Here is a 21,143-nt window from a genome sequence, read left to right on the forward strand (position 1 = left end):
ACTTCTAGCAGGAAGCACTCTCTGCTAGAGGCATCCTTTGCCCTTGTTTGTCCTCTAGAAAGATCTAGAAGCTTTTCAGTGTGGTAGCTTCAGTCATTGCAGCACTGGGCTGGTTGGCTGCCTGATAACTGATTTGTCCATGGCTTTAAGGCAGACATTGGGTTTTACCTGCTTTAAGCAAGAGCTGGTCTCTGTTTTTAAGTACATTCACACATAAATATTGCCTGTTTTTACAGTGACACACGCCATGTTGATTGGGTGAAGTCATATCTGAACATCTGGTCTGAGCTTCAAGCTTATATCAAAGAGCATCACACCACAGGTCTCACTTGGAGTAAAACTGTAAGTACTCTTTCTTTTTTCAAGAAGAACCATAAAAAACCAGTAACCAGTCTGTCTTTTAATGCGGGTCATTAGCTCAGGAAAAAGAAATACCTGGGCAAGGAACAGAAGTTGAAAAATTGGGAGATGTCATGGTTCATGAATTTCCTAACCAAGCAAACAAATATTTGAAATATAGGTGGAGATGTTCAGGCCATTGTGGTACAGGTTTGGAGGAAAAGAATTACTTGGGATTATTATAACCTCAGCTGAAGATGGTAAAGAGAGGCAGATACAGTTCTCCATGCCTGTAGAAGCTAGGAACAAGACAAAATGCAAAACTGAAGGACATGTCAGACCAAAGGAAAACTGAGGGAGCATGCCATGGAAAGGACAAGGATGGTGGGAAGAATCTGAACAAAGAGAGATTTAATAACAGGAAACTCAAAGGCAAGGGATACATAACTTTGTAGATGGCTGGCTTTATAAAACTATTATTTTAGACATACAGAAATAACTTCTGGAAACAGAGTAAATATAACTGCATACCTAATTATTTATGCTCCTTATATAACCTACTTCTGTGTGTTACATCTGAGATGATAGCAATGAATATTTTTCTCTAAGAGAGGTGTAAACTTGAAAAATGGTTTTTATGTTGGGCATAAATGTAAGAGTTTATGTCCACTGTCTACATTGATACAGTGTTCTATTTTACTTTAATAATGTGCTCATGTTTATTATCAGGTTAGGAGAACTGCTGAAATATATTAAAAATGTAATCAGCCTGCTCTTTACTGATACCATCTCCTAAACCTACCATATACTTGCACATGCAGTCTTTCACACCAAATTTATAATTTCTTAGGTGTACGCAAATATCTTATTTTTTATTGAATGACTATTCAGAGGACTAATACAGGCCACCATTTAGTTCTCAAAACAAACCATTTTAAGAACTTGGGAACATAGGGAAGTGAAGTAGAACTTTCAGATTAATGGCCTTCCAATCCAAACCATTCTGTGATTGTATGAAGGATGTAACATGTAATGCTCAACATTGAATAAGAGCTGGAACACCTTTCCTGTGAAGACAGGCCGAGAGAGTTGGGATGTTTTCAGCCTGGAGAAGGCTTCGTAGAGACCTTTTTGTGACCTTGCAATATATAAACTGGGCTTGTGAGAAAGACTGAGAAAGACATTACCAAGACTTGTAATGACAGGACGGGGGGCAATAGTTTTAAATTGAAAGACTGAATGTAAGGAAGAAATTCTTTACTGTGAGGATGATGAGACACTGGAACAGGTTGCCTGGAGAGGCTGTGGATGCCCCATTCCTGGAAGTGTTCAAGGCCAGGTTGGGTGGGACTCTGATCAACATGGTCTATGAAAGGTGTCCCTGCCCATGGCAGGGGTTTGGAACTGGATGATCTTCAATGTCCCTTCCAACCCAAACCTTTCTCTGATTCTATGGTACCTGGAAAAGATGTTTTCTCTCTTCATCTATGGAGGTTATAACCATGTAAGAAAATGTAGGTTACTTGTTCACAGCAACAGATTTCAGCTTTCTCTTCATACCCTTCATGAGACATTGTACAAGGTCTTTCAGCTCTCAGGTATTTGAGAACAAGTTCAAACATGGGAGAGAACCATGATGTGCGTGTACATTTTAGTCTGAAGCAATGCAAAAATGTTTGAACGTGATAAATTAGAAGACTGTAATTATTTGCTACGTTGTAAGTTTCTGTAGTAAAAATTTTAAATATTAAATATGATTCTTCTATTTAGTACAAAATTTTGCACTTGGTACATCCTATTCTATTATGATCAGTGAACGTGAGAAGACCTAGTGATTTTTAAATTATTACATAAGGAAAAGGAATTGTAGTACCCCATTAGCTGAATTAGCCTGAGAATCTGGGACAAAATTTGTCCTGTTAATACAGAAAAAGAATAATCTTCACCTTTAATAGAACTGCACAAGTATGGAAATAGTGTTATAAGGGAAAGGTTTGTTACAGCCATTTGATGAAACAGGACGAGCTCTCAGTGCAGGTGAGTTGCTGGTAGTCTTACTCAGAAGGGTCGCTGATGCAGATAATGCTTGACTGGTCCTAAAACCAGTACCTCAGCCATTGTGGCCTTATATTTCTCTATCTTCAACTGTCCAAGAAATTGCTGAAATCTAGGTGTGACTTTTTTCTTTATATTAAGCATAGTTTCCTGCCAACAGTGCTCATTCCATCATGAGTGATGAGCCCATCGCTGCATCTGAAGTACTGATTTCACTTCACTTAGGATATCACTCATATCTGGAAGTTGTCTTAGAAGTATGGCTCATTTAAATTATCCTTTATGTGATATGAGTCTGAAAGATTAAATTTCAGACTCATTTTTATGGATGTATATGTTTCTTTAAGTTGTACTAAATGTACTTGTAAGAAAATTAGAATCCAGTAAGTTAGCAGGTTGTTTAAATACCTTAAATGTTATTTAAATATTTCTATGAAGCTTGGGAACAAATACATTCCAGAAAGCAATGAATTGCTCAAGTGATAATTTCATTTTTGTTATACATTTTAAAGTGAGAATGAAAGTCACAGATTCGCATTGTGTGAAGCTAAGCATAAAGGTCTGCAGAATCAGGGTCTAGACAGAAATATGATATATATAAAAGCTGCAGATATATTCCAGACACAGTTGTTAATCATTGCACACAGCAGCTTCCACTTACATGCATAAAAGCAAAAAAAGAAAAAGCAATAGTTTGGCAAGGCATTAACCAAGTGGAACATTTATGAAAGGTAGACATTGGTGTAAAAAAGGTATTTTATTATAGAGGAAGAGAGAAAGAGAGAAATGTCTTGGGGCATATAAGTACAGATTTAAAAGTGTATTACACCAATAATTTACCCTCATATCTGCAGAAGTCAACAAAGCAATGCATGAAGTTTCTATAAAAAAGCTCTTAAGTAACACATTTGGTTATTTTTAACGAGTGAAGAGTCAGGAAGAATATTCAGCTGTATTCTCATTGCTTGAACTCCAACAAAACCTCAGGAGCATATGCCTAGATCAGAGGATTTCCTGTGCTTGGGTTTCCAAAAAGAAGGGGACAGGATTTTTGAGTTTGCACTTGGCCCCCTAATCTATGGGTGCACTGTGGTGTGCACATTTATGTCCATGCAATATTCCAAAGCTATGCCATTTACAACCCCCCACAGCCTTCCATCAAGCTGCACAGGGCAGCTGCAGCCAGCCTTGGAACAGATCACTAGTGCATACAGGAAAGTGTTTCTGGCTCTGGCAGCAGGCACATAGGCAGACTTCAGAGGAAAGAGAAAGGAATGTCTTAATAAATTAGAATATGGACCCAAAAACAGGTGCAAAGAGTTGAAATAATGGCCAAGCAGTCACTTCTGACAATAACAGTTATCTCTATCTACTTTATAAAATGTTTGTGATAAAAAAGATGTTCATACATTTTTTGGATCTAACACAGTTCAGTCTTACTTTGGTTCTGCCAAGATGTGTGATTATTTTACTTCTTGAGGGCACAATTGTCTGTGACTGTGTGAGGAGAAAGCCAAGGAAATAGTGAAGAATGTAGCGTATTTAAGAATACACTTAGAAGGAAATAGTGTAGTTAAGGACCTTTTCACTTTTGTGCATGTGGACCTGTTTTGCTCCCCTTGTGGAGGGGTGGTACAGAACTGGACAGGACTATGTAAATTGGCATTTCAAGATATGATGGATATGGTTAGGATATTTGATGGTACTGTGCTCACAGAACAAAAGTACGTATCTAATGTGTCTTTGTGAGCAGGATTGTCTCAGAGAGTAAAAAGTTCCATGTATTTTCAACATAACCTGAAACAGTCATTTTCATTCATTGATTGTGCATATGTCAGAGAAAATATGCTTGTCAGTGCAAGTCAGACGGATCCTTAAAAATGTAATTTTGTAGTTCATTATCTTGGATGCAAAGAGTCCTTCTGCCTTCTGCACCCTGTGCTGAGTGGCCATTCACTATATTCACTACATCTCAATTTAGCCATCTTGACAATGGGGACAATAGCAATTACCAGCCTAATGGAGATTTGTTTTAATTTGTTACCAGATATGACATTCTTAGATGTCAGTGAATCTTTGGAAAAAGCTGTTGTTACAATGAAATATTTTAAGCACCCAGGGTAGCATTTTACCTCTTCAGTAATTGTCATTTTTGCTTGCTACAGCTTTCTGTCTTTAACAAGCAATCCACAGCTGTAATAGTGACCTGTCCTTTTTCAGTTCATTTTGATAAAGAGCAAGTGCCTTTTTTCCTTTTGCTTTCTTAAATAAGGAATTCTATTGAACCATGCCTCTTTCTACCCTCCACTTCTTCTTGGTGATGCAAATAAATGAACAGCTGTAATATAATCTCACAAGAATGCCTAATGAAAAGTTTGTTTGCTACAAGACCTGTGTGAGTAATCTGGGGGAAGTGAAACTTCTGCTCCTATTTCTGCAGATTGAGCTTGCAGCAATAAAACCAGTAAAATTAAGAGACTGCTGTAGTTTTCCATTTATCACATAAGTGCTAAGACACAAATCTTGCTGAAAGATAATTGTCTTGAATGTTTTGCAGGTGGATCTGTACTTAACTTTTTGTTCTTTGTATACAATAGTAATTTAGGATAGGTTTTACCACCAGGTTTATTTACAAACAGGAAACATTTTGAAACTAGCAGTGAATTTATTTACAGTATTTAGTTTCTAATACAGAATTTCACTTAAGTGGTGAGTGAAATCCTCTCCCTCTTTACAAATGAAAACAACTTAGGATGATGTCTGCATATCTTTAAAAGCAGTTAAGATTTATTTAAATCCTGTTTCCATTGAAGCCAGCCTCTTCAAGGTGGTTTTTTTTTTTTATTCCTGAAGTTGTATTTAAAAAACCATTTATTACTCCTTAGATAGTACTCTAAAAACATTCTTTAAAAGCTGAAATTCTCCACATGCTCCACACGAAGAAGTACCATCATAATTCCTACATTAGCCTTATTGAGTGCAATTATCCTAGTCTTAGTGCAGACTTGGGCATTTTATTCTAGTCTAAAGTAATTACCTCCAGACATTTTCTTATAAAATGTCCCTGCCTCTCTCCTGTTCTATCAAAACATTTTCCTGTAATACATCGTCTCTGTACATATTGATGTGAACAAGCTGCAAAAGACCAACTTCTGCAGGCAAAAGCCTCCTATTATCTGTCCAGTATCTCTTCTGTGCTGTGTTTAGTTTGACCTACTTATCAAGCAGCCATCGTCTGAGCCACTTCACTGAAGCTAAAGGTCAAAACTGTAGTGCCAAATTCCAGCCACGACTGCAATCCCAGAGGCCTTGTTCAGATAGAAGTAAGGGCAGCATAGATATACCAGTTTAAATGCCTGTATCTTGGATAAGACGTAGACATTTCCACAGTGCTCAGTTTTTCTCAGTGATAGCCTTTTCTCCCCTTTTCTGTATACCTTCCATTCCTTTCTCTATCCTTCCCTGCTCCTTATTACCTTTTTTTTTTTTTTTCGGTTGAAAAAAATTGTATCCTTTAGTTGCAAGTGTTTCTTTCTCAGAGAATAGGCAGTCTTCTGGTTTTTGGTACAGGATCAGTTAAAAAACTGGCTATCCCGGCACCTATAGTATAATTGCCTCTTTAGTGAAGACTGCCTCAATCACATCCCTGTCCCTTCAAAAGAAAGTATTTTTACTCTTTTACTCCAACAGTGGCTGAAAATATTTGTCTTTACTGTGTATCAATTGTATTCTCTTAACTTTGACCAAGCGCCATTCAGATATATTAAAGGAAAACGTGAGCAAAGCATGCAGCCTAGTTCCAGTGGAAAAGGAAATACAAAATTGAAAGTATGCAAAATAGAGAGAAAATGAAAGGTACATCTATTAAAACTTTGCTATCTTGCTAAAGGGATTGGTCATCTTTTTAACCAAATTTTTCTGTAAGTTAAAGATGGTTAAATCCGCCTCTTGGAGCACATTATTTGTTGGCAATTACATTATCCTGCAGTTTTCAAATGATTTAGAAAACCATGGCTGTATAAAAGATTTCTGGTTGATTAACTCTGAAGATGTAAGCATAATTTTAAATCCTGAACAGGTGATGAATGGCAAAAGTATATTACAGGGAGCTGCAAAGCTTGAAAACTCTACAGATAATTCTGCTGAGACTCAGTAGCAAGAAGAGAACCGGACCTGGTTTTTTTTGTTTTTTATTTTAACTGACAAAGATTACAGGCCCTGTAAGTCAGCTGTTTCATCCAGTAAATTGCAGCTCTCCAGGCAGCATAACTTGTTGCAGACAGGTGGCTTAAATAGGGTAGGTAATAGAACTGTTGTGCTAAGCTACTTTTACACAAAAAACACCTTAACAAGAGCTCTGTGCCTCTGAGTCACAGTCCACCTGTTCCCAGAGGTTGATATGTGATATTTTGAGCTTCACAATTCTTGTTTTTGGCTGGCTGTGCATATGTACAGAAAGAACAATACAGAATGCTGTAATCATTTTAGGTGTGAAACTAGGATTACTATAAAGGGGGAGAAAACAGGTATATCTTCTTCTTTTGGTTTTCTGGGGTTTTTTGTTTTGGTTTTTTTTAGAAGAATGCGTTCCTCATTAGGATTCCTGTTTGTCTGCTGCCATGAAAAGAAGGCTTTCTAGTAAATTAGGGAAGGATTTCATGACCTCTCTCTAAGCCACCTGTTGCTTCAGCTGCAAATAGATACTTACCTCTTAATAGGAATGACTAACAAAATAGGTACTATATATCATACACATGCATATATAATTTATTTATATGTATTATATTGATGCTTATAATCTTCTGGCTCAGAGTAAAGTCAACCATTGCAGCTACAAGAAATGCATTGTTCAGATGCTCCATAGCAGGTTCCCAGCACAAGAACTTTGTTCCCCTCAGTTTCCGTGCTGCACTGTGTCAGCCAAAAGCTGGATAAACAAAGGGGAACATTGCTGGTGTTTGTACAGGGTCTGGCACATAAGCCACTCATATCCCCGGAGATAGGAGCCTTTGACTGGGGCTCCTTGCTGCTGCAGTACTACAAATATAGTAACAGTGACATGGAAGGCTAACCCAGGGAGCTGTTCAGCAAGAGTAGCTCAGGAAATAGTAACATCTGCGATAAGACATAAAAAGAAATTCTTACTGTCTCTCAGTAGCTGGGTTCAGACCTGAAGACACGTCAAGCTGCATATGCCCACCAAAAATTAGTGACAGTATGGCATCCAGAGCACTTGTGTTATATATGATAAATGGACAGAATTTTGTTTCTCTAACAAGATTGGCTTTGCCCTGTGCTCTGGGGGAAGGAAGCCTTTAGAAGAAATGTGTTTAACAAGGCCCAGATTCTCAAAAGCAAAGGGCTTCACTCAGCTCTGCTGTAATTTCAAGAGAATTAAATGAGAATTTCAACCAGGCAGGTATTTCAACATAAACATTTCTTTCTTCCAGCGAGCCACTTAAGTGAGAAAAAGGAGTGTACCTCACCCTTTGGGCAGTTATATGAGATGAAGGTAGAAATATAACATATTTTGAGGCTGTACTGCAATCCTGCAAACGCTTGCACAGTGACATTTATCAGACCCAGTGCTGTGAGCAGCATCAGACACTGTTGCTAAAGGAAGTTTCTCTGCCACAGTCAATGGGAGGCCCTGGGGCCTCTCTGCAGACGGCTTGGGGCTATCCAGCAAGGAGCTGGATAAACCCTGACCCATTCCTGTCACCCCATTTAGAGCATGGTTGGAAGCTGAAGACAGTTTTTTTCCCTGAGAGGAAATTTCATTTTAACCCCTCCAGAGCTCTTAGTACGTGGTCACAGGGCCTGCATCTCCTGTTCCTGACAGGACCTTACTCACAGAATTATATTTTCCTCCATTTCAAAGAGCTCCAGGAGCACAGTTCAAAGCACATCAAGTTCACTATGATGCAAAGCTACCAGGTTAAAAGTTATAGCTTGCTATTGTGTTACATTTTCATGAAGTAAGGACGACTCTGTATATTTCCCGCATAATTCTCACTAGGGGCACATTTGTAAATGATGGAAAAATGACCACTCTAGCATGTTAATGGGACCAGTCAGATATCAGTATTACTTGATGTGGTGTCTACAGACAGCACAGCACTGAGAACAGCAGCTGTTGCTGAGGCAAACAGCTGAAATAAAAGAGGAAGAAAGGCAGCTTGCAAACAACCGCCTTCACTGGTCCAAATGGCTCCTAATAGTTTTTATGTAAAGACACACTGTTTTTAACATCTGCGTGGAGTTAATCTGAAGAGTTGTTTGCAAATAGCGAAGCTGCTAAACACCTGCTGCTTTAGGATAGATGAACTTTTGTGGGCATGTAACTTGCTATTTTATTCCCAGCAGCTCTCACAAACACCACCCTATACAGAACAGAAATGAATGGACTTTAAGAAGGGCACTTTTGTTGAAATTGGATAGGACTATACACAAGTATTACCAGATACCAGAACAGTTTAAGAGCCTGGTTCAGAAATATTCTAGAGTCTGAGGTTGTCTTAGAAGACTAACTAAGAAAAGCAAAGTAATTGCCAGTGACTGAGGTTGCTAACTTGAAGGTTCATTTATTAATAGATGTCAAAATGAATTTTTTAAAAAAAGTTCCTGGAACTACTTTACTTGGCTGATTTTTAAACCACCCTTTACATCAGTGTATCTGAGTGCAGCACATCCCGTCTTCCTGGTATGCAGGGAATGCAAGAAGTGAAATGTGTATTCTGCATTTCCCATTCACTTTTGGACTTTCTGTCCCCTTTTGAGAGTTTCCCTGAGCCACTCTCCCACAGAGAATTTCACCTCATTTGAATATTTCTTTGATTTCAGTTAGGTACATCAAAATGGCAAAGAAAAGAAGACTGTAGCCAGAGTTAGACTGTACCCTCCTTCCCAGCAGGTCTGTATGCCCTTTCATTAGTGACACTTGTCTGTCTTTTCCATGCCATTTTACTTCAATGGGGGATGGTCCTACTGGATGAGTCCATGTTGTAAGATGGGAGATCTACAGTGGAGCAGTTAAACCCTGTATTTTAGAGACTTCTTTTCCTGTGATTTGTCCTTCAATTTTGCCTGGCCTAATTAATGACTGAAATTGTTTGCAGTTTCCAGAATGGCCCTAGATGTTGAAAATAGCATACTACAATATCAGTTAGCTTGTGTAGGTGTAGCTCAGGTCTTAAACTAGACAAGATTTGCCATGCAGGAAAAAAGCTAACAACCAGGGTTCAGTCTGTCTTTTATTTCTGTGACTACAAAATTAAGAGGAAAAGTGGTAAGGGTGACAGAACCTCAGGTGCCTTTATTTTATTACAAATTCTATGTTCTTAATTAGATATAACTCAAAATCTTTTGTGCTCGGTGGAGATAGCCACTGACTTTGGTGGAGGGATCAGGCTTGTAAAGAAAAGTAGAGGCAGATGGGGGCAGCATGAGTGCAATGAATACATTTTTTTTCTTACTTTTGAAACCCACTTGAAGGACTAGAATGTCTTAACTGCTCAGGTCAAGAACTGAGATTTTTGAGTAGACTTGTTTTTTTCATCAGTACTGCTCTAAAAGGAAAAAAGCTCCTAGTTTCCCAGATCCTTTCCTACATCTTCTGTTTCTTGAAAATGAATATGACAACAATCTCCAGTCACACAAAACCATGGCAAAACTTAACTGATGTGTTTAAAATCGTTCCTTTTATCTGTACTTGGACAAGGTAGTTATTTCAGAGTTCTGAAAGAGAGATGACCCACTTTCACTGATAAACCCCTCTGAGTTTTACTTCCATCTCATTACATGGACATTCCCATACTTCAGTTGCCATTTGGGAAACTGCCTTGGATGCACTACTCAGCAGAATTATTTTGACCCGGAGTGTCCTGCACTGATCTGTGATGGCCTTGAGTTTGATGGCCTCTCTTGAAGCAAAGAGACTGGCAGAGTTATCTACCACTCTGTGTTATATGCAGCATACCCCAATTGCTTCCAGAAATTTTCTCTCTAATGCATCTTTGCAGCATTTGCACAATTTAGATGGTGTTAATTATAAATGGATGTGTGCATCTTACACAAGTTTCTGGAAAATCACAGCACTGTATTGATAGACAGGTGGAAGCAGTAGGTATTTTTGAGAAATCAGATGTCAGTCTGGAATTTGGCAAGTGGATTTTCATCTCAGACTAAAAGTTATTAGCCACTACCACTACTGCTATTAATTGCCTTTCATAAGGCATACATAATTCATAACTGCATGTTCACATTGTGAATGGTGAGTGCCATTTCTGAGTATTTGAGTGTTTTAAAAAGCCCTGCAAATGCAGTGTTCATAATTCTGGATAACCAGGGCATAGTGGATTCAGTTGCTATGGTTGCAGGCAACAGAAGGGGAAGATCTGTATTGCACCTCAGGCAGCAATAACTGATTGTACCACTAAATCCAATTAAATTCTTTTTTTTTTTTTTTTTTTTTTTTTTGTAATTACAGTAATTCACAGTTCTGCTGAGTCTGCTGCAGGTAACTTCATTGGCATTAGGAGAGGCAGGGAACAGGCACTATAAATTGAGGGCCCAGTGAAGAAGTTGTCCCCAGCCTAAAACACTGACCTATAACAAGGAAGTATGTAAGCAGAAGCATGTATCCGCAACAATGGAATGTCTCTAAAAGCAGTGACTTTAGTCCTGGTATATCTTGACAATAAATGATAAATGGTTCCAAAAGGAGAATCTCCTAAGGAGATCTCATAGGAGATCTTGGACTTTTATTTTGTTTCTAAAGTGTATCTGAAGAGTAAGTAAAAAAGCATGTGACCTCAGACGCTTTCCTGTTACCAGTTTGGGATTACAGGCCAGAACAAGTTTTACATTTAAAAAACAGCTGTAGTTTTCACTCCTGTGAGATGCATGAACCAGATCAATACTTTGTTGTTTCAGTGTAGTGGAAAGCAGAAGGAGTAGTACTGTAAGTGGCTAAAAATGTCCTCAGAGACCAGTTAAGCAATATCTATTTCCAGGATGGATTACCAGGGATGCACTTACAACCTGCAATTCTTAACCAAGGTAGCCAGTTAGAGGAGCTGAGACTCTGTAAGTCGCTGTAATTTTCCCATTGTATCTGCCCACCTGTTAGTATTTGCTGCTGCAATGCACAGTATCTCTCTAGCTAGCTGAACACACAGGAACCAATCTAATTTTCTCAATAGTTCTTTTAAAAAGTCCTTCTGTGCTGCAGAGAGGTAGGATCAGAGTGACACTCAGTGGCAGGACAGTAAAAGTGATTCTCAGATTCCCTCTAATATCTATTATTAGGATGTTAGGGCATTCTTACAAAATTTTAGTCAGATAGTTATTAGTATTTTCTGTCTGTTTGATAGTATTCTATGTAAGCATTGTAATTCAGACCAAAATATGTACTTTTGATTATGCAAACTGATTGTTACTTACTTTGCTAAGGCCCCTTTCACTCATAGCTTGTGTGCTGTGATCTCCTGCAAATGAAAAAAAAAAAGGAAAAAATAATGTAAGAAATTGAACTAAAGTCTCACAAATTGAATTTCAGAATCAAGAGACTTATATCAACGTAGTTTTACATTCTGTGGTATTCAAATCTTTACAGATAACTTGAACAGTTCAAAGAATAGCATTTTGCATCTTGCATACAATTTAGCATGTTCCCTATGTATAACTGACAGTTCATTACATTCTCAGTTATTTGCATTGTACCAAAACATTTTCTTTATCTGAAAAAAAAAAATCCTTTTTATGTAAGTAAACGCTGAAATAAATTATGGAATAGGTACTGTTAAAGATTTTCATCATCAGCCCTTCCAAGTGTTTGAGACAAATCTTTTAGCTGGAGTAGTTCTGCAGTAAGGGTAGAGTTTGTGCTGTCAGTCTTTTTAGCTTCCCTTGCTCAGGTGTAGGGAAGGATTCATAGGATCACATTCAATTATGGAGCCAGAAATTCTCCTGTGGATCCTGTGGCTTTCCAGTCACCCAAACTGGGAGCATTCAAGGATGTTAATTAATAAGAACTATTGTGATACAATGTTCCTTGAAACACTGTATGTAAAATAATTTCCCTCTGTCTCAAACAGGGTCCAGTCGCATCCTCCATGTCCATGCGATCTGTTCTAACCAGCGGTTCCTGCCTTTCCCCACCACCTCCGCCACCAGGACCGCCCCCCACCTTCGACACAGAAACCCCAAAGGACGAAGGAACTGCAGCTCGCTCAGCCCTCTTTGCACAGCTTAACCAGGGAGAGGCAATCACCAAAGGTCAGGAGAAAAGAAATCGAATTGTGATCAAGGAGTCAAACTGCATCAAGAGCTGTTACATGGATTAACATAACTTTCACAGCATTTCTAAGTTACGTTCTAGCAGCTCAGATCCTTCTGAAGCTTGCAATGGTCAGGTGGAGAAGACTGCATACCAAAACCTCTTTTAGAAGCTACAGCACCCAAATAAGTTCAGTATACCTGACATTCACACCATTTAGAGGTATCCTTTTAATTTTAAGGCAGCCAAGCTGGATATCTTCAGCCCCAAGTAGCTGGTCAGCCTCTTAAGTTGCAATTGCAATCAAGTTTTATCCCTCTTTCTGACTCACATTGAGTGTACAAACCTGTGTCAAAATGTCATACATGTCAGGTGAAATAAAGCTTTTTGTATTAATATTGGACAGTTGTAATTTAAGTGTATGTCCATGAATTTAAATACATATGATTGATATATTTGCATTTAATGCTGCAGGGATAGGTCAAATATTGTCATAAATTAGAAAAAAGAAACTTTTCGGATGGAGAAACATGATACAGCAAGCTCTCAGAGCTTGCTACAGACAGAGGGACGTAGAAGACATTGTGGGAGTTTCCATTGAAGATACTAAGAGCCCATCCACAGTAGAAGAGGTTTTATATGATCTTCTAAAAGTATGTCAGCAGTTACACTTTAGGTAGTTACCCAGGTAAACCTTGAAGAAATTTTAAAAATGTAATTTCAGAGAATAACATAACACATTTACAAACAAACTTTTTGTGCTTTAATATGAGCACTTTTAGGACTGGGAAATAGACTGTCTTTCAGAAGCACAGGTTTTGTTGTTGTTTTTTAGGGCTTCGACATGTCTCTGATGACCAGAAAACTCACAAGAACCCCAGCCTACGGGCCCAAGGTCCACCTGTTCGTTCTCCAACAAAAAGCCATACTCCAAGTCCTACCTCTCCCAAGAATTCCCCCCAGCAGAACCATCCCCCTGTCTTGGAGCTAGAGGGAAAGAAGTGGAGAGTGGTGAGTTCCAGTCACACCTCTGAATTGCACCTTGCAAAGCAGGAGGAGCACTGAAAGCTCTTGTCTGTCATTAACATGCAACAAAATAAAGTTGTAACTAAAAGGGCTCTATTTCTCTGCATTGCTACAGTTCAACTTTTACTGTTGTGCAGAATCTTTAGTTAATTCATTTGTCTCTGACATTCACTTACTAATTCATCTCACTGGAAAATGACAGAACCAGCATGTAAATCCCTTGCAAAATCAGACAATGGCCCAGAAACAAATCCAGTAGAGAACACCAATTAAAATCCCTTTTTGCAGGCCATTCCTGTGAATGAGAGAGAACAGTCAGTTCTCTCCAGTTTCCCTAACCAGTGGAATTATACTTTTATTTTTCATTGCCCATTCCATCCAAGCATGTCTTCTGTGCTTAAAAGTAGAGGAGTGCTTTCCTTTTGCCCAATCCACAGATGGGGAAAGGAGATTTGTTTAAAGTTTGGGTGTTAATTTATGTAGGCATATACCAAAGAATCTATGAATGAAGATTGATATGACTGTGTTGGTTAAGAGAGAGCAGAAAGAATATGCAGTTTAGTCGTGCAGAAGGTTATATACACAGTCAGTGTATGTTACAGTGGAGTCCAGTTTGCATAAGGTGCAGTCACCATTTGTGTTATGTTGCCTTATGGTTCTACTAATTGGAACTTTCCTTGTGAATCCCTAGCCTTTCCCTGGCATCCATGGAGTGTAATTGTTCTTTTAAGCCTAATGAAAGGAAGTTTCTTCACCTCTTACTCCTTTTCTGTATATGGTAATGCCTGTATGTGTTCATAATATGCTGTATCAAACATATATAACACTTGGGGAAGGAAAACTTGCTCTGTTCTTCTTCAGTCTGAATCAGATTGGAGCTAAACAGCAGTTTTGTGAGTGCCTTTTTAAACTGTGAGCATAACATCTGTGCTTCAAAATTAATGGATTTATCTCTGTGCTAACTTCTTCAGCTCTGCAGAAAGATACAGTGTCATCTAAGGGTCAGTTAGGTGAGATATCTGGTCACCAAGCAGATTAGGATTTTAAGCCACAGGAAGAACATTGCTCTGTTGTAACTGAAGATGCAATGACTCGAGAATAAATTGTACTAAACTCTGTCTGACTGTTTGCTAAAGACTGTTAGTTAAAGACAACCAATTAAATAAACTTTCTTTTGAAATAGGAATATCAAGAGGATAAGAATGACCTGGTCATTAACAACACTGAACTCAAGCAAGTGGCCTACATTTTTAAGTGTAACAAATCTACACTTCAGATAAAAGGAAAAATCAACTCAATTACTATTGGTGAGTGGGTAGCTCAGCTGGGCTTTAAGTGACAATCTTGAAAAAACTGATTTACATGATTAATAATGCATCTGAATCATTCAGTTCACTTTAATGATTGATCACGAGAGTAAAGTCACTCAGCTATGCAGTGCAGGACTGGGAATTTTCGTAGTTAATGTAGCAGGTGTGCATGTATTTACTTTTGTCTTGTCTTTCATAAGAATTATGACTGCTTTTATTTTAGACAACTGTAAAAAGTTTGGCCTTGTGTTTGACAATGTTGTGGGAATCGTGGAAGTGATCAACTCCAGGGATATTCAGATTCAGGTAAGGATGTAACTGAGATGAAGACAGACCTAGAACAAGTTGGGGCGAAAAAAGCCCAACACATAGTTGCAAGATATTTTAAAAATTCACAGCGCACAAGAAAATTAAGAAGAATCCAAATGGATCTTTTTATGCACTAAATGCTGCTGATGTTTTTAGAAATGCTTGTGAAAACTATTTACTATCAACAAACCTCCCATATCCAAGTGCATTCTGGTTCTGGTGAAGCTGAGAGATCTGTACACAGAACTGTTACTTCTGTCCCCGATCTACTTGCTTTCATGCTAAGCAACTCCCAGCACTTGAAAGTTCAGTGGTGCTTACAGAAGAAATTCTAGCAGTTAGCTAATTGATTTCTAAGTGCACAAGACTTTTTTTCTTATCCTCTCAATGGAAATGTTCAAATAGACTGTCAAAGAACAGCTAAATGCTATGAAATAAAAGTAGGTGCTGGGATTTCAAAAAATCTCCCTGGCCAGTGATGTGACACTTTATATGAGTAAGTAATGTAGTTATTTGCCTTCAAAAAGCTTAATCAGAGATCATCTTCTTGAGATTCTCATGAAAAGAAAATGTATGTGTTTTAAATCTATAGATTGCCCTTTCTATTGGGGATACTTGTCCTGCTTAAAATACACAGTCTGCTTGACATTTACAGCGCTTCAGTCACCCAGTTCCAAAGAGGTCTAACTACCTGCTTTAATACTGTGTCTGACACATAATATAATCTCAAGAAAGGACTCCAGGACATATTATTTAAAGTGAAAAAGAAATGTTAATTATTACATTAAACTGCCACTCTTCAAAGTGAGGTCTTTTGCTGTATGACATTAAATGTAGGCAGTCCTGCTCCATGCTTCAGAAATAATGGTCACAGCCACCACAGGGAATAGGAGCAAGATGGGGTTTTATATTTTGAACCTTATGCAAGTGATTGACATTGCTACCAACACTGCATTATCTTCTGAACTGTAACAATCTGTTTTATTCATGATCACGACATGTCTTTTTACAGCAGAGGCAGTTAATTAAGGATCTCAGGCACTTATTTTAATTATTTTAAAATAATTGTATTATTTTTAATCATTACCTCTTAAACTTTCATGAAAGGTGAAAAAATCGTATGTAATGAATAGCAATATCACAGCTCGCTAATACTCAAATAAAGTGGAAATACCTTTTCTAAGAATCAAAATTCTTAGAATCAAAATTAATCATGTTCTATGAATATTGCATAAGGCTTCTATGCATGTCATGGAGCAGAGTGGAGATCCACTTAAGAAGGTAGGGGCTGGTTATATGCTGTATGCTGCTCAAATCAGGCAGCTCCTCCAGGGTTGGTGTATGTCAAGTGCTAAGCACCTCGGTTTTCTCAGTAATTTGAAGACCTGAATTCATAATGTCCAAATACATGATATGTTAATGCAACAGATTTCAGTAAGGTAATCCTACAGATTTTGCTATAGTGACTTCAGTGCCATATTGCTTGTCTCTCCTTTATGTCAGTACTATCTTTTTTTCTTGCCAGATGTTTGCAAAATTTTTTAAACATCCCTTCCTTCTGTTCTCCATTGTGTAAGAACCGATTTAAGAAAAAGAACTGTAAGATGCATTGATCCACTGCATAGCTCAGACTTCAGGATAAGGGTGGGATGCAAGAGGACAGACCACTTGGTTTACTGCCACATTTAAGGAACTGGAGCTGAAAGATATTCTTTAATTAAGTGGTGGGAGATACCCTCAGTAACAAGTACATCTCTGTCACATGCTGTCACTGTTGTATGTCTTAGGATCATCTTTGCTGTTTTAATGTCCAGAGTATATTGCCATCCTTGCTAGAGAGGGCAGGAGCAGGAATTTTTACTGACAACCAGTGATTCAGACTGTTAGCCATAAAGAAATCTTTCAATCTGTAAAACTGTAAACAAGAGAAATTTCCCTTCCTCGCTTCAAGTAAATCTTGTACTTGCTCTTAAAGAGACATACTAAATAGTTTTAAAGATTTAATTAAATTGCTCTTAGTACTTATTTAGAACTGTAGCTTGCCTGAAGGGTATAAAAACCCTCTCCTGTTGCATGCTACAAGAGCTTTGAAATATTCAGAGATCCTTTGTTGAGTACTACTTTATGCTGGGATATTTCCTTTGCCCTTATTGGGTTGACTTCTTAGCCAATATGTACTGATGAACAAAGTGAACACTGCCTGAATATCAGCACAAAAGTATCACTGAAATAAGACAGAATCAGAGAAACACTGTCATCAAACTGTATATTAAAAGCTTGCTGTAAATTACAGGTTTGCTGTTGTGTATAGTGCTTTGTTACCACCACCAGGAATTTTTAGTGTCCAACAAATCAAATCAAAGCATCACACAGGCAGGTGACACATAGATCAAATGCTGGTGGTCAAAATAAGGCCTAGAAGACAATGAGGATTTTATTAACAGTATCTCTGTTTGCATTTTAAGATTTGATGTTAAGTAGATTTTATTTTTCAGGTGATGGGGAAAGTGCCAACCATTTCTATTAATAAAACAGAAGGCTGCCACATCTACCTCAGTGAGGAGTCATTGGATTGTGAGATTGTGAGTGCCAAGTCATCTGAGATGAACATTCTCATCCCCCAAGATGGTGATTATGTGAGTGAGATATTTTTTAAAATTTTCTTTCTGTTCCATACTAGTCTTGGCAGTTAAGAGCACTTAAGCTGGTAGGAAAGAAACTGATGTAATACAGAGATTATGTCACCAAAAAGTGATGCAAAACAATTTAATTTCTATGTTCCTGTATTTCAGGAGGAAGAATGTCTTATTTTCTGGGACACAAAGCAATTTCAGAGATCAGAAATTGTGTCCTCTCTTTCCATTCTAATGGATAATGCCTTCATGTCCTGTCCATTTGATCTTCTTTTTTTATATCTAAACATAATCTCCCAAAGAAATTAACTTCTCAGAAGAGCACTTAAGTCTGAATATGATGAGGCTAAAACTAAGATAAATATAATACTACTACAGGTGAAATAATACAGTATAACATACTTGTTTTTCTAAAGCTATTGATACATGGGTAGCAGCTGTAGTACTTTGTACTATTTTCAACATGTATCCTTAAAAGCCACTTAAACTGGTGCATTTTCCCAGTTCCTTTCCTATTGGAGTCAAATTTTCATACTGTGCCCAGTGGCATTTCTAGTGAAGTCATGCTCTGTCACTTCACACACAAGCAGGCAGAGTGTGCTCGTAATAGTTCCCTGGTGTCCTCAACAGAGCAGAGTTGAAATTGCAGTGCATGGCCATAGCCAGAACTTAAATTTTTTTGTTAGTCTTTTGGGCTGGAATTTAGTACAGGGGTTTAGTCTTTATAAAATTTGTAATGAGAACTTTTATGCTTCATATTCCCTAAAGTGACTGCTGGATGCCCAGCTTTAGACAAGTAAAAAGGGAACAAGTTTTAGTGGGTGCATATTCACCTATTTCTTTTTTAAAATGAGTCTTGTTGGTCAGGGGCACCTCAAAATCACCATAACATCAGAAATTAGTGGCTATCAAAACACCTCTTTGAGGTCTGAATGAAAAACCCTTCTCTTAACATAATTTTTTGTTGACTGGGTACAGAGAAATACTCAACAATATCTCCCATCATTTCACTAAATTTGTAGAATGGAAGGGTACTTCATTTAGTGTTCTGCTTCATTTTGTGTACCCCACAAAGGATGCTGACTATTTGGAAGTGTATCACACTTAAAATGATTGGGGTTTCTGATTCTATTTTATTCTTCCATATTACAGTATTGCTTTTGTCCTTAAAATTAGACTCCTGGCTTAATCTCCGCATCTAAATCCTCTCTACTGTCCTCCAACCCAGACACCGATGGAATCTGAAGTAATTTCTGACATGAGGCTTATTTACTTAGTTGATGCAGATAACGGTGTGGGAGGGATTATTGCAAAGTAGTACCATACCAAGGCTATTTGAAACTGGGTAGCAATCAGGCTTTTTCCGGTGTGGCATTGTAAAATAGCTTCCTAGGGTAATGAAGAAGGTTCTCTCTAATCCTGGCATGTCTGAGCTATCAAAGCTTTCGCAGTCATGTAGAACTAATAGTATTCCACCAGTTTTCATGAGATATCCCCTGTTTGTTTAACCATCATTGTTGCTTTTGTTTCCTACCAGAAAGAATTTCCGGTTCCTGAACAGTTCAAGACAGCGTGGGATGGATCTAAGTTGGTCACTGAACCTGCAGAGATTGTGGGTTGACTTCCTCATGCCATAGAGCACTTGCTGACCACGGCCAGACTGCGGCCAGCATACACAAAGCAGTAATGTAAAGAACTAGAAGTAGCAGGAGTTCATGCTGCTGTTATAGGCCTTCAAGCATTAGCTCTGCATGCTAGGAACAAAAACACATCTGGCACCCTTTCGTTAGGCATCCTGGTCCTGGTCACGTCTCCACACAGTTTGCCTTCACATACAATTTTAATTCTGAATGGGAATGTAATAGGTTAAATCTCCCACCCTCCAATCACATCATTGGTTTGAAATACTGTATACATTAAGCCAACATACTGCATGATACACTTTCTTTATCATCTTGCTTCAGTGCATTCCTTTTTGTGTTTCTGCTAATCAAAAACAGCATTAAGACTTTAAGGTGTTTATTTTTACCTGTTAAGCAATTCCTGTATGATGCAGTAAAAATGTCCCTGTAGAAAGTATGCAGTTTCTTGCAGTTCTGTGGCAATCATAATGTGTTTTATTTCAAACAAGCAAAAAAGGACAACTTTCAGAACCGCAATACATTTAGCTAACTGAAAATTTTTAAAAAAATCTGGTTATTTAATCAAGAACATTTCTAATACGCATATTTAGAAGATCCCACGGAAGTTTTCCGTGAAGTAAGATTATATTATGGTTCACAGACTTGCTGTTGCCCTCTCATTTCTTGCAAATTAGTAATTCTTTCTAAGCTAGGGCCTCATCAATGCTAAAACCTTGCAGGAAATTACTTGACAGTTTTTTGCTCTTTGGATTTCTCCACCCCCCCCCTTTTTTTTTATGGTGACGCAATCTCTCATTTTTTTAAATTTCACATTCTGTCTTGCATCTCATACTGAAAACAAAGGAAGACAGACACATCTGATACCAGCTAGTTTTCCTTACTAATAAAGTTCCTTTAAAATATTTGTATTGTAGCTCATCATGTTCATTAAAAGTATCATCCTGGGGGTTTTTCCCCCCACATTTGTAAGACTTACTCAGTTTCAAATACGTCCACAAAGCAAAGCCATAGATTTATGCCATACTAATTCTGAGCCCAAATAAAGGGGTAATTTCCCGTTCAGCCCTTTGTCCCTATGTTTTTTTTTTAACAAAGGTGGAGTATTGTGTATATTTGTACTATTTCAGCACATAGTACAAATAAAACTTAAAAAATTTTAAAAGTCGGCTTATGTTTTTGATCACTTGTAATACTTTGTATCAGTGAAATCACAGTGAGATGCTTGCAGAGCTAGTTACAAGCTAAATTTTGTGCCTAACTTACCTTGAAAGTACATTAACTCTTAAGGGTTTTTAAGTATATCTTTGATTGTAAACCCCATACAATACAAACAGTAGTGCTCGTTCCTTACAGTTTTGCTATCTGATGTTTAACCTATGTGTATAATGTGTTTGCTTTAATATATATAATTTTTTCAACAGTAAACTTCTTACGAAATAAAAAGGAAAATGTACTTGTTTAAAAACAAAGTTGTTCAGAGCTTACTCTATTGCACTGTTTGTCCTACAGGCTTTCTCTTCCTTAAACCCTGTTTCAAAATCTGGAGTGA

General features: G+C 37.9%; 1 protein-coding gene across 3 annotated transcripts in view; it reads left to right on the plus strand.

Moving 5' to 3' along the window:
• CAP2 (cyclase associated actin cytoskeleton regulatory protein 2) overlaps nt 1–20,921 on the plus strand; it is a 68,767-nt gene extending 47,846 nt beyond the window's left edge. For all 3 annotated transcript variants that reach the window (XM_033071432.1, XM_033071424.1, XM_033071440.2), the window contains 7 exons: nt 237–342; nt 12,492–12,672; nt 13,509–13,684; nt 14,883–15,006; nt 15,233–15,315; nt 17,814–17,954; nt 19,489–20,921. In XM_033071432.1, the coding sequence (XP_032927323.1) occupies nt 237–342; nt 12,492–12,672; nt 13,509–13,684; nt 14,883–15,006; nt 15,233–15,315; nt 17,814–17,954; nt 19,489–19,572 (895 nt within the window). In that variant the 3' untranslated portion in view covers nt 19,573–20,921. The remainder of the gene's footprint in view (nt 1–236; nt 343–12,491; nt 12,673–13,508; nt 13,685–14,882; nt 15,007–15,232; nt 15,316–17,813; nt 17,955–19,488) is intronic.
• Nucleotides 20,922–21,143: the final 222 nt, after the last annotated feature.

The sequence above is a fragment of the Catharus ustulatus genome, chromosome 1 (assembly GCF_009819885.2).
Source record: "Catharus ustulatus isolate bCatUst1 chromosome 1, bCatUst1.pri.v2, whole genome shotgun sequence".
In the NCBI taxonomy this organism is placed as follows: Eukaryota; Metazoa; Chordata; class Aves; order Passeriformes; family Turdidae; genus Catharus; species Catharus ustulatus.